The following is a 13,878-nucleotide window of genomic DNA, read 5'->3' as shown; positions in this document are numbered from 1 at the left end:
ACAGCACGACCTTTGGGGGAGCTACTTGGACATGACTCCATCTCCGTCACGAGACCTCTTCAAGCATTAGCCCTTAGATTCCCTGCCTGCCTCCTTTCTACCATGCTCTGTTGTTTAGGTTTCTTCATTAAACTAAAAGCACTGCTATGAAGATTTCCAACTGGGGAGAGAGCTGGGAGATGTTTGGGTTGGAAGGTGGGTTAAGTCTCTAAACACTGAGGGACAAGAAGGAGTGCTGCTTAGGAAAGGAGAATTCCTTTTATCTTTTCCACGTACTTTTTCAAGGCCTTTGGGGAAGGAAAGAACCACATAGAGATTACTTATAATAGCAAAAATATAACCATCTACACTTTCAAACACAAATGATAGCATGTATAAAAAGAGGAGGAAAAATAAAAATGAAACTATAGATGAGAAAAATATTCTCTTACCATAATATGTAAGATACTCTGCTGTGTGTAAAAATGTCAGTGAAACCAGAACGTTGAAAATCCAATTTATTCCAGATGAACATGCATTTCCTGTACTTCTTGCCCAAAGGGGATAGATTTCAGAATTCACAGTCCAAGGCATTGGTCCCATTCCTGAGAAAAATATGAAACTAAAAATTTCAGTAAAGTAGTCTAAAATCTGAAAAAGAGTAGTTTGTCCCCTCTAAAAAGAGACACTTTAATTAATAGAACACAAAGCCTTTGTTTACCAGGTGCGAAGAAAACAAGATATAAAATAAGGCCCAGAAGTGCAGTCCAGGAGTATGGTGTAGGGCAGAAATTGTAAGCCCAAAATACATCTTCTGTTTTAAATTTGGTTTCATTCTCACACCTGAAAAATATAGCAATAAAAATAATGTTTTAGGTTATAGTTACAGAAATTCAATGTGTATATCTTGGATATATCTGAAAGTTCCTTAATATCATTAAGGAAAAGGGTCCAAGATGTTTTTCTTGAAAAAAAAATTAAGATTTAAATATACAGTATTAGCTATAAACCTCACATAGAACACTTTCGATCTGAATATAACTCAAGAGAAAAATACACTGTGTGTACAACTCACAGCAAAAAACAAACAATCCAATTTAAAAAATGGTCAGTGGTGTGTACCTGATTGAGCATCTGATTCTTGGTTTCGATTCCAGTCATGATCCTCAGCGTCTCTGAGACTGAGCCATGCGAGTCAGGCTCCGCGGTCAATGGAGATTCTCTCCCCGTCTCCCTCCTCCCTCCCCACTTACTCTCTAAAAATAAATTAATCTTTTAAAAAAATGGTCAGAGGATCTAAGTGGACATTTTCCTAAAGGAGACATATAGATGACAGGTACAGGAAAAAGTGTTCAACATCATTAATCATCAGGGGAATACAAATCAAAACCAAAATAATGAAATATCACCTCCCACCTGTTAGAATGGCTACCATCAAAAAGATGAATAACAAGTGTTGGTGGGGATGTGGAGAATGAGGAACCCTTGTGCACAAACTGTTGAGAATGTATATTGGTACAGTCACTATGGAAAACAGGATGGAGGTTCCTCAAAAAATTAAAAACAAAACTACCATATGATTCGGCAAAACAACTTCTGGGTATTTATCTGAAGAAAATGAAAGCACTAACTCGAAAGATATATCCATCTGCATGTTCACTGCAGCATTATTTACAATAGGATATGAAAGCAACCTGAGTGTCCACTGATGGATGAATGGATAAAGAAAATGTGTGTGTACGTATACACAAACACACACATGCACACCATTAGCCTTAAGGAACTTTTGCTGTCGTAGTAATATGGATGGACCTTGAGGGCATTATGCTACCTGAATTAATACCATATGATCTTGTATATGCAATCTAAACAAAAATACTGAGCCATGTCATAGATACAGAGAACAGATTTGTGGTTGCTGGGGCACGGAGTTTGGAGAATTGAAATGGGTCAAAAGGTACAAACTTCCAGTTAAAAAATGTCATGGAAGGTAATGAACTGCATGGCAACTACAGTTAATAATACTGCACTGCATGTCTGAAAATTGCTAAGAGAGTACGTCTTAAAGGGTCTCATGACAAGAAACATTTGTAAATAATTTATCATGATGGACGTTTAATGCCAAATCATGTGGTCTACCTGAAACTAAATACGATGTTACAGGTTAATTATATACCTCGATAAAAAAACACATTCTGTGTTATACCCACTTTGTATAAGTCAGGCATGATTTCCAGTTAGTCCTTGAAAGCTATAGTAAACATTTTAAGACTACCTGAGAGTCTGTCTGTTGTGGTAGAAAGAACCCAGAATTTGCAATGAGGACAAGATTCAAATTCCCAAACCAGATTTTTTTTTCATCATGTGTAAAATGGGGATAATGCCTTACAGGTAATTTTAAGGATTAGAAGGGTCACTTGTAAAGAGGTGACTGCGTAGATGTGAGAAAGGAAAAATGCTCATACCTGATCCCAGCTAACACTTCCCCTTCCTGCCGCAAGCCCTTGCTTCCGTTTCAGTCACTCTCTGGTGACTCTGCCTCCTAGTTCCTTTGTGAAGCAAAGTCTCCTCTGGTCTTAGATTGACTTTCAAGTTGAACTTCCAATTCTTTACCTTAATTGAAAAATTGCCCATGAAGACACAACAAGCCTCAAAAACATTCTTGCCCTTGTTGTCATTTTTAGACTAGTATTCTGCCTTTGATGACCTCTATGTTTGAACCTTAACATCTAAGCCCTGGCCTTGCTGGTCTGTTTATGACCTCCATCATAATAACCCACCTTGTCTTCCTGAGTTGGATGCCCGGTCAGTCATATCCTCCATCCACCCCTCACATCCTCTGCCACAGTTTATTTTTACTTCTGGCCCATGTAATACTTTGGCCTCATCATTCTTTATTTAGCCTCTGAAACTGCAAGAGGGCACTTTATAGTTTGCTTGATTTGGAATTATTTTACTTCAAGGTCTCGGCATCCCTTTTCTGATAAAAAGCATTTTATTTCCTTATTTTTGATAACTTCCTCCATGCCCAAATCATAATCTTAAGATTTTGAACTCCCATCAGTATTCACCTAACCTCATCATTCAGTGTAGACGATGCCAATACACGTCACTGGCCTAGAATCCATTTTTCCTTCCTTCAGGCTTATCTGCCATCCACACGATGTCCGTTTCCAACACTGTGCGGTACCATCTAACTGTCTTCAATTATCACTGGGCTAAACTTTGGTCAACTGTTGCATCAGTTAATTAAAATATTTGTTATCTCCAGTACTGAGGTCTTTCCCTTTTTCTCACTACTGTGAACTTGGGTGGTACTATAAGAAGAAAATGGAGGATGTTCAATTTGAACATCCTCAATTTTACTCTCTTGAACCTCTTGTTTTCCTGCATTTTCTTTCAGGGCTCTTCTCCTCCACCTCCATTAGTAACATGTCTCTTGCCTTTTCTAAGGACCTGCACCTCCTCCTTGTTCTGTCTCTGCTGGGGTCACTTTCCATCAGTAGTCTATCTCTTTCTGCCATTTTCATTTTTCCTTCCGACATGAGCCTTCACCTTCTATTTTATGACACACAAGATTGCTGCTACCTAATTATTCAACCCCTCTCATATGACATTAGTTCATCTGCAATTATGGAGAAATTTATACTGGTGAACTCTTCATCCTTACGCCCCACTCTTTCCTTCCTAGCCCAGTTCCCCCATCTACCCATGGGCCAGCTGACTCTCAGACAGTCAGGCTGTTTTCCTGGATCTACTTACCCAAAACTTAGACCTCCTAACCTTGATTCTGAGGTTCTTTGATTACTTTCTGGTGGCTGATAGTGCTGACAACCCTTTTTTCTTCTTTCCCCTTTGCATTTTCCAGTTATATCTCCATCTTTTCTGATACATATGTCTTCACTGCTTTTTAAAGTGTCTCTTCCTTCCCTCAACCTCTAAATACAGGTGTGTTCTAAGGTTCTGTTATGAGGTCTGTCCTTTGTCTCTTAAACAGCCCATCTAATTTTAATTAATTTTTTAAAAGGCAGACTGCCACATGCAGTGCTTCATTGGATGTGTCTGGAGTTCTGGAATCTTGATGACCCTACATTCTCCAACAAATTGAACTCGAAAGCTCTTTTGGAGGTTCTAGCAGGTGTGCAGCTTCTATACCCTTGATGGAAGAACAGTATCTGGGAAGGTCATCCTTTTTGAGTGTACAGCACAGGAGGGATGCACATGGAAGGGGGAAGGAGGGGACACCTGTCTAGTAGCCAGATCAGCCAAATCAATGCTGGCGATCAGTGGGGTGACATATCACTGCTAGATTACCTCTGCACCCATCTCATCTAATTTTAAAGATGATAATCTCCACATGGATGCTCCCTGATAGTTAACTCTAGCACTGACTTTTTTCTCATGCTCCATTGATGGAATTTAGGTATCTGCTGAATATCCGCTATTATCAGAGGCTGTTGGAACATTAACTGTGTCATGCATACTGAGTGCTTAGCACAGTGCTTGGCACGTAGTGTATGCATAGTATTAGTGTAATAGTGCCTCTCGTGACATTTCTTTTTTGATAACACCACCATTCCCTGAGTTGAAATGCATTAAACACTTGCAGTTTATCTTCAATATTTTCTTACCCATCTTTCTTTAAATCCCCTATACTTTGAAGACCAATTAAAGAACAGTGGCTAGGACTATGAGCTCTGGGACTGACATCCTATGTTCAAATCTAGGTTGGGACACCCAGATTTGAAGCTGGGATATTTGTAACTTAGGTACTTAACTTTTCAAAGCCTGTGTCCTCATCTGTGAAATAAGGATCTTCCTGGCACCTACCTCAAACAGCTATTTAGAGGATTACATGAGATGATATATGCAAAAAAACTTAACATAAGGTGGGTAAGAATTCATAATTATATTGCCTAGATATAGTTTCTTGAATCTGATTATTCTTTTTTTGTGTGTGTTAATACCACCCTAATTCAGACTCCGTTGATCTCATCAACTGCATTGGTCTCTAGCAGATTCTAGAGCAGTCTCTCCACGGTCCGCTTCCTAATATGCATACTCTTCTCTAGTCCTCTCTCCTTGAGTGTGGGAGTGACCCATGACTTGTTTCTAACAGAAAGTGGCAGAAGTGACAGGACATACGTGATTATGTAAGATGACAGTGCTGCTCTGCTGAAGTCTCTCACACTCTTGCTGGCTTTGAAACAGCTGTCACGTTGTGGGATGACAATGTTGGAATGCTCATGGAAGGAATGGAGGGATGTCTTTAGGAGCTGTAGATAGCCTTTGATTGACAGCAAGAAACTGAAATCCTTGGTACAAAAGTTACTGAATTCTGCTAACAAAATCTTCCCTAGTTGAGCCTCAGATAAAACCATGGCCCAAGTCAATGCTCTGTACTCTTGTGAGACCCTAGGTAGGGGGACCTAGCTAAGCTGTGCTTGGAATTCTGGCCCACAGAAACTGGGGTATAATTAATCTGTGCAATATTATTATAGCACCAATAGAAAATGAATATAGTCTCCTACTGATTTGCCCTGCATTTAGCATTCCTTTCTTCAAACCACTGCCCCACCAACTTGAGCTCTTGAAAACATTGCTCTGGCCACCTTATTGCTCAAAAACCTTTAACTCCCTTATCCCAACTGCCCATATAATGGGGCCTGCAAAATTTGGCTGGAGCCTACCTTATCTTATGCTCCTATATACAATCCTTTTCTCTGACTAAATTATACTACTAATTTTTTGAGCCAGCTTTCCAGACCTCCATGTACGTATGTATGTTCTACTCATGACATTTCGTCTAACTGAAAGCAAACTCTCACTCTTGATCTCCACTGTCACAATCAAGCTCAGCCTTAAAGGTGAGTGCAGATGTCACCCACTCACCTGCAATACTCTCTCCTCTCAATGGATTTTCATTTTCCTCACCTACATCATTATCACATAAGTGCTGTGTACTGTCCTATCTGTATATCCTCCCCCTTTTACTGTCCTGGACTCTTATCTGAGGCAGCACAGCACAAAAGTTAAGGTCTAGAGCTGGGCCACACGGTTTTGTATCTCGTTTCTATTACTTACCAGCTGTGTAACTTTGGGCAAATTAGTCAACCTCTTTGTACCTTGGTTTTCTAATCTATAAAAGTCCCTAATAAACTTGTTACAAAGATTATATACAGTTATAATTGTATGGCACAACGAAAGTGATTTAAGTGTTTGCCAAAAGAACAGCAAGTTTTGTGTTCCCCACCAGTGTTTTCTTAGATCTCCACCTCTAGTTCATACTAGTATTCTCTATGGGCATAAATGAAGCCTTTGCACTGAACTGTGAGTAAAAAACAGCATTAGAAATGCCCTGATCGGGACACCTGGGTGGCTCAGTTGGTTAAGCAGCTGCCTTCGGCTCAGGTCATGATCCCAGCGTCCTGGGATCGAGTCCCACATCGGGCTCCTTGCTTGGCGGGGAGTCTGCTTCTCCCTCTGCCTCTGCCTGCCATTCTGTCTGCCTGTGCTTGCTCTCTCTCCCTCTCTCTCTGACAAATAAATAAAAAAAAATCTTTAAAAAAAAAAAAAAAAAGAAATGCCCTGATCAATAATCTTCCATCTTCATTTCCCACCAATCAAAGAGTCTTTTGAGTTATGAAGATCCTAAAATGAGAAAATAAGAAAGGGGACAGAGAGGAGTGAAAAAGGCAGGCAGGTTCCTTGAGAGGGAAATATTTACAAATACTCAAAATCACTAAAATCTGCTGAAAAATTCTATTCACCATTTTCATTATTACCAAAGTCACTTGCAGGATCTCTTTTGCTGGAACAGTGGAAAGCAGCATATTTTAGGGTGAGCTCTGTGCTTGGTGTGATGTAGCTTTTCACTGTTTGGCTAGGCATGTCTGTGTGCGTAAAAGGGCGAGCAACTCCTCGTCATCCTCATGCTGAGTTTAGGAAAGTGCTGCAGGCTCTGACTTGGCAAGTTATATACTCATCGATACACGGATGGCTAATGACTAAGACTGTGACATCACCTGACCTTTAGAATATAAACACTAGAAATCCCAACTAAAAGATAAAAATGTATATTCCAAATGTTACTACAAAATACCCTCATGTTTTCCTGGCTAAGTGACTGCGAAGGGTGGGGGAGGGGAGGAAGAACATCACGCTCTAGAGAAAGAACAAAAAACTTGGACATCAGTGTGTGGGTTAGGAATAGAAAAAGCCACGCTCTTTGATGGGACACAGCATACTCTAGAGCAAAACCAGAAAGCGCGTGAAGATCACAGGAGCTGTGCAGAGAGGCTGTTGCAGCGGACAAAGCAGTGGAATTGTGCAAGCCGGCCAAACAGTCTCCCTTCACCAGAGACCGAGGGCTACTCCAGAGAGAGCGTGGACGAACACCTGCCACGTAGACCATAAATGATCGGTTCGCTGTTCCAGTCACAGAACCCACAGTGCTGCCTCTAATAACGCTTCTGGAAATTAACAGCTCTCTTTGAAGGCAGAACAGTTCTCCCTTGCCTACTCAACACCCACTCTAAAACCATTTCAGATGTAGAGCTATTTCTGTCGTGTGTGTGCGTGTGTGTGTTACCTCTCTCCCCATCAGCTATCCAGAGAAATAACCAACAGAACTAAGTGCTGCGACTGCTCTTGCCCCAGTTAACCATAAGCACTTGGTTCTGTGCTTCCTACGCAGCACATGCTTTTTGTATTGCTCCTTTATTCATGAGCATAACTGGGGGATGCGAGAAAATACAACCTGTATTTAACATGCAAAACTTCAAATTTTATTTAGCCAGTCCTAATCATTGAAAAACCAAGAGAACTCTGCCTCCATCCCAGAGTTTACAAAAAGATGTAGGGTTTTGGAGAAGGTAAGGGAAAGCTTACTACAGTTTGCCTGCCACATGTGCCAGTCTTCTACTGAGTTTCCTGCACCCGCTTTACTTGTCAATTCATTAATGGGAAGTGGGAGTGAAGCATGATTTCATCTCTAGTTCCTGACATAGGTCTGCGATTTCTTTGAAGAACATCATTAATCTATCACCTCAAAGCAAAACGGACACCCCTAAAAGTGAACTTTAGTAGTTCTTTATCTAGAGGAATTCATGATCCGATCACACAGTGATAGTCTGAGCATGGTGATAGAGAGGTACCTAAGGATAGAGTATCTCCCCAGGGAAGGACACCCCCACTCTTGTCTGAAGAGAAATAAACAGAATGCCGGTCACTCAGAGGGCCAGGAGGATGTAAACTTACAAGCAACCCAAGCCATGAGAAATTTCAACTTTTGAACACTCCCATCAAAGCAACAGGAAAAGTTACTGTTAGAAATTTGACTCCTTCTCACTTTAATTTCTTTTCACTAGCATAGTTACTACATGATAATCTAACATGAAATAAACTTGGGTCAAGGGTGGCAACATAGTAATTAAATTCTTTAAAAAATTTTTTATTTTAGAGAGAGTGGGAGAGAGTGAGCAAGCAAGCAGGGGGAGAGGCAGAGGGAAAAAATCTCAAGCAGATTCTAACTGAGCGTGAAGCCCAACCCGGGGCTCGACCTCATGACCCTGAGATAATAACCTGAGCCAAAACCAAGAGTTGGACGCTCAACATACTGAACCACCCAAGCACCCCAGTATAGCATTTAAATTCTAACCTATGCACAGCTGAATCATTTTAGGAACGTATGGCTCCCTAGCTTGCAGCTAGCAGACCAGGTTGAAGATCTTGGCCTAAGATGATTTTCTATTGTCTAGTCTTTTATTTTTCCTGGATTATTTTGTTGTTGTTGTTTCATAATTTTCCTACAGAGGACTGTGACGTAAAGGCAAGTTGAAAAAAATCATTGATTATCTTTTATTATTATTTTTCTGGTAAAAAGAAAATCTTTAGAATTACTGAGACAAATCACAGACATGGGTAAATCTTACATTAGATATCTGGAGCCAAAACCCACTTTTTAAATGAATTGATTTATATATAAATCATGGTATCTAAACCGACCAGGATGTTGGCTAGCTTATAGATCCCGAATATGGGAAATAGAATATGAGTGGGCTACCAGATGAAAATAATACTTAAATATTAATTATTAAATATTTAAAGCCATACATATATAATGATACTGGTATAGTCTCTAATTCTGCTTAAGAATTTAAATTGGTATAAATTCCTTTTGGAATGAAATCTGGCAATTTGGACATAAGAATATTTATATCCAAATATTCATGACCTAACATCTCATTTCTAAAATTTATTCTTAGTAAATTATCTGAATGGAAACATTATATGCTGAGAGACATTTCAGTATCCTTTTATTTATCACAAGTTAACACAGATGAAAATCAGAAACAAAAACAATACAGATATCTGCAGTGGAGTTAAGTGAATTAAGGTACAACAACCACAGGAAATAAACAGCCATTAAAATAATTACTAAAAGTAAGTTGGGCTAAATTACAAAGATTTGAAGTTTAAGTCTTAGATCTAACTTAGGTTACTTTCATTTTGGTTTCAAACAAACAGTACAATGAACGTCTGTATAGTCAGTGGAAGTGGATGTGGCTCCCTGTTGCCTCTCTGGCTCCTCCCAGACCTGTCACCTGAAGTTCTGAGATCAATGTAAAGAATCTGCCAGAAGAGCCCTGAACTCTGCCTTGGGGAGGGTCCACGTTAGCATTCAAAGTTCAAACCCATTTCTAAGAAAAATTTCTTATTTTATTACTTCATAAGAAAACACTTCATCATTCTTTTTCCTACTGCATCATCATACCAACAGCAAGCCTGGCCACAGTCCACTGGAAACATGGAAAATACCATGAACTTGACAGTGCAGGGAACATCAATTACAAAATATTATTTATGACATCAGGTTATAGGAGAATAAATGGAAATATGGAAAATTGGGGGAAGAAGGAAATCTATTATGATTGTTTCACTTTTGAATTTATAGTTGTGATAACATCACTTCGACAAGATGGGAGCAACTCAAAGACAACTAAGCTGGATCTCTTTTTCCATTGTTTTGTTTCAACTCTAGGTTTTTTCCTATAGTAAAGGCAAACATTAGAGTGAAACTTATTAGCCACTCTCCTGCTTTCACTGGCCCTGAAAGGAAGGGAAATCTTGCCTTTGAATTATACCACTTTTCTATTACGCTGTTCCTTCATATTGCCCCAAAGGCCTCAAAACTCCAGGGCCATCACTATACCACCTCTCTTCTCAGGAGTTGACCGTGCCTGCCTCTGTTCACTGCTGGGGAGTCCCCCCCACACAAGAAGTCACGCTCTGCCCCATGAATGGCTTGCCTGCCTCTCTCTGTTTGACAGCAACAGCCTTGGCATACAGTAGAGCTTTATACCAGAGAATGACTTGACAAATGGTTTATATTCCATCTCTATGGAAGTCAGAATATGACCTATTTGAACAGTATAGAGCAATACAGAAGTGGGACTCAGAGAAGAGGGTAAACAGAGGCCATTAGAAGGGTCATACAGTTGATAGTGATGGGGGAGTGCAAAAGAGAGAGGCAAAGGGCAGACCGCAACCAGTCTGCTGCACGGTATTCCAGATCTTCTAATTCTGTTTCCTTACTTTTCTCTATAAAACTTCCACTAACCAGGAAGTCTGGTGTCTCTGTTCCTCTCAACATGAAAAGTCCCAACAGAAGAATGTTCTAAGATAGAGTACTGATCCTGATTCTGAATCTGTAAAAATCCCACAGGTCCTCAGATGAATGGATCACAATGGTCATACAGCTCCACCCTTCCAACAAGATTTTTTCAAATATTGAAAATATCGTATAAAATATTAAGATAACTTTCCCCCCATATAGTCACTGTGGGAGATGCTACCCTTATTCCACTATGCCATACTCTGTTGCTCATATATTTCCTGGAATTCCTTTGGAATCATATTTAGAATCTGCTACTTTGTCACTCAAGAAAACCAACATTTTTTTTTCCTTTCTTTCATTTTCTACTTTGGGCTCTCTTCCTTTCTTTTTCTTCTTGCCATTATGAGCCAATCATATGAGGAAACTTGAAGTACCAGGTGAAAAGGAGAGACTGAACCAAATGGGATGGAGACGGGGAAACATCAAAGTAATAGTAACAAGTTCAGCATCGTAAGTTCTTCTTGTTTGTCGCGGGCTCCAGAGCCCTGAGAAACGTGGGATGCTCTTCCATGCAGCGGTGCTGCAGGCACACGGCTCCCATCAGTGGTACTTAAGTTGAAAGCCACTTGTAAGCTCTTAAATGATGTCTAATACCTGACACAATGTATATACTTACTTGTTAAATGAGTAAATAAATGAAACACTTAATTCAATAGAGTCAATTTTGCTGATTGCTACTGATTTCCTAAGTTAGTATTATTTAAGAATCATTTAATAATTAAAAACATTTTTTCAAAGATAATACTTTAGTAAATGAAATTAATAATACAGTTTATCCTGAGGCAAGGCTAGGATTGGCTCTTGTGTGATGATGTTATGATAAGGATCTCATGATGGTGAATTAGACCGTCACTCTCAAGTTCGAATTGAAGTCAGAGACCCGAGGTTTTCCCACCCCTCAGACTTTGCTCTCCTCCCTGTCTTCTTTTACTCTCCTGCATTTCTTGGGGACCCTTCTCCAGTAAGGACACAGTACCTCTCTCTCTTTCCCCTTCCTGCTCTCGGGCTTCATAGGCCAGTACAGTTAGTACATTTTACATATAAACAATGTTCCATGTTTTTTAAGCAAAACATAAAAATAATTTTATTAATTTTAAGCTGATCTTTGGTCATCTGATACCAATCTCTCCACAATACTATATTAGAGAAGGCATATATTTGCCCCTTGAAATTTTTAAATTTTAAGAATTTATCTCATCTGAATTAAAAAAGCTACTGCCTGTGGTGAGATCAGACAGACATACTTCCTTACATAAGCATCATGAAATCTGTCTGTGTCATCCAAAGCTGTGAGAACTTCACAACAGTGCTCTTGGTTTATTTTCTTTCCACTGCGAGAGTTCCCGCACAGTATCCCCGCATGCGTTTTTATTTGCAGGTGCATGGGAATGAATTCAGCTGATTTATCATGGTTGGTTATCCAACCATGCAAACAATGGTATAATTTGTTTCTTGGATTCTTTTCAATCCATTCTACAGCTGCCTTCCATCAAGTGTGAGTTCTATGGCTTCTTTGTGAAAGCCATGCTCCCAGCAGAAATGTCCTTGAGTAGCAGTAAATCTTCACTCAAGGAAGTTGACTAATATTTGTATGGAGTTTTACTGTACACAAAACACCCTAATCTACATTAACTCATTTAATCCCCATAATAATCCAAAGCAATAGCATTGATGGTTTCATTTTGGGTATGTGACAAAATGCAGTGACTTTCCCAAGATTACACAGAAGGGGTAGCATTTGAAACCCAGTCTTCTCTGTTTCTTTCTCCTTCAATATAATCATCCTACCAGTTCATGTATATATGAAAACCTCTTTTTTGAGGTGCCTTATTTTTTTATGGAACATAAATGGAAAAAGAAGAGATGAAAACTCTGCTTGAAATCTCCCCTAAGTCAGTGTCCTTCCTTAATGTCAGTTGTGAAGTCACTCAATCTCTACTCAAAATGAGTAGAATAAAGTGCTTCCCAAAGACCATGAGGAATTACAAGGAGTAGCACCTTGGCAAATTTGAGCCTCTTTGTTTTGTACCTTCTCTTCTGACTTGGTATCCATTTTGCCCCAAAGCACAAAACAGTAATCAGAACAGAAAGGATGCTGACATGAGCTAGGAGTTGAAATACCATAAAATAATTTCAATAACCAGATTGAAACCATTTGAGGGCAGTGATGTCAACACCACAAACGTATTACAAGGAGAACAACCATTCTAATACAACAAGATGGCAGTGTCAAGCAGTCTTGAAATAATACATGCTCTAAAACCCAGAACTACATAATGACTTTCTCTAATAGAGTCGTCCGTAAGGAAGTAAAAAAAAAAAATTCCCGGGGCACCTGGGTGGCTCAGTGGGTTAAAGCCTCTGCCTTCGGCTCAGGTCATGATCCCAGGGTCCTGGGATCGAGCCCCACATCGGGCTCTCTGCTAGGCAGGGAGCCTGCTTCCCTTCCTCTCTCTCTGCCTACTTGTGATCTCTCTCTCTCTGTCAAATAAATAAATAAAATGTTTAAAAAAATCCCCAGAAAGTTGCTTAGAGGATGAAAATGTGCACTGAATATCTCAGAGATGACTTACAAAAGAAACTGTGCCATCAGTTATTGACATAAGAATTTTCTAAATAATGAGGAGATAGAGTCATTATTATAAAACCATAAACTGTAAGGTAGTTTCACATTATTTTATCTCAAATTACTGCTAAAATGAAAATGTAATCATTTCATAAATAAGGCTTTTAATGGCAACTGCCTTTTTTCTCACTTTCTGATTTGTATAGAGACTGCTGAAACACTTTACTGATTACCAGGAATGAAACAAACCTATAAAATGGAAATGTGTTTCGATCATTCTATATCAAAGCTGGGTTTTCTGTCATTTGGGTGAAGGAATAGCTTAACAGATCATTTACTGGCTACCCTGCCCTCCTTATACTGTGTTCCTGGCGCTGGAGCAAAGCAAATTGTGTGGCACCCACCTTCAGGCTCCTCACCCTAAAACCAGCCCTGGCTCCATACCAGGAGGGTCCCTGCAAGGTCTGCCCCCCGCTCCTGCCTTACCCAGCCCATCCTCTGCTCCACCTACCATCACCCTGGCTCCCCCAGGCCAGCACAGTGACAAGCCACAGTTGGTGCTCAGTAAACTTTTGTTATATGCATCAATTATTTTCACCATTTGACACTGTAACAAGAAAATACTGCCCTGTGATTCTGAAGTTCCTTCATTTCC

The 13,878-nt window shown here is 39.8% G+C and overlaps 1 protein-coding gene across 2 annotated transcripts in view; it reads right to left on the bottom strand.

Annotated features, from left to right (window-relative positions):
* Positions 1-13,878, bottom strand: part of SLC2A13 (solute carrier family 2 member 13) — a 399,926-nt gene that overhangs the window by 10,189 nt on the left and 375,859 nt on the right. For both annotated transcript variants that reach the window (XM_047741221.1, XM_047741223.1), the window contains 2 exons: positions 701-822; positions 432-584 (listed from right to left, as the gene is read on the bottom strand). In XM_047741221.1, the coding sequence (XP_047597177.1) occupies positions 432-584; positions 701-822 (275 nt within the window). The remainder of the gene's footprint in view (positions 1-431; positions 585-700; positions 823-13,878) is intronic.

Source organism: Lutra lutra, chromosome 8, assembly GCF_902655055.1.
Source record: "Lutra lutra chromosome 8, mLutLut1.2, whole genome shotgun sequence".
Taxonomy (NCBI): domain Eukaryota; kingdom Metazoa; phylum Chordata; class Mammalia; order Carnivora; family Mustelidae; genus Lutra; species Lutra lutra.
The sequence above is the reverse complement of the archived record's forward strand: the minus strand, read 5'-3'. Positions and strand labels throughout refer to the sequence as shown.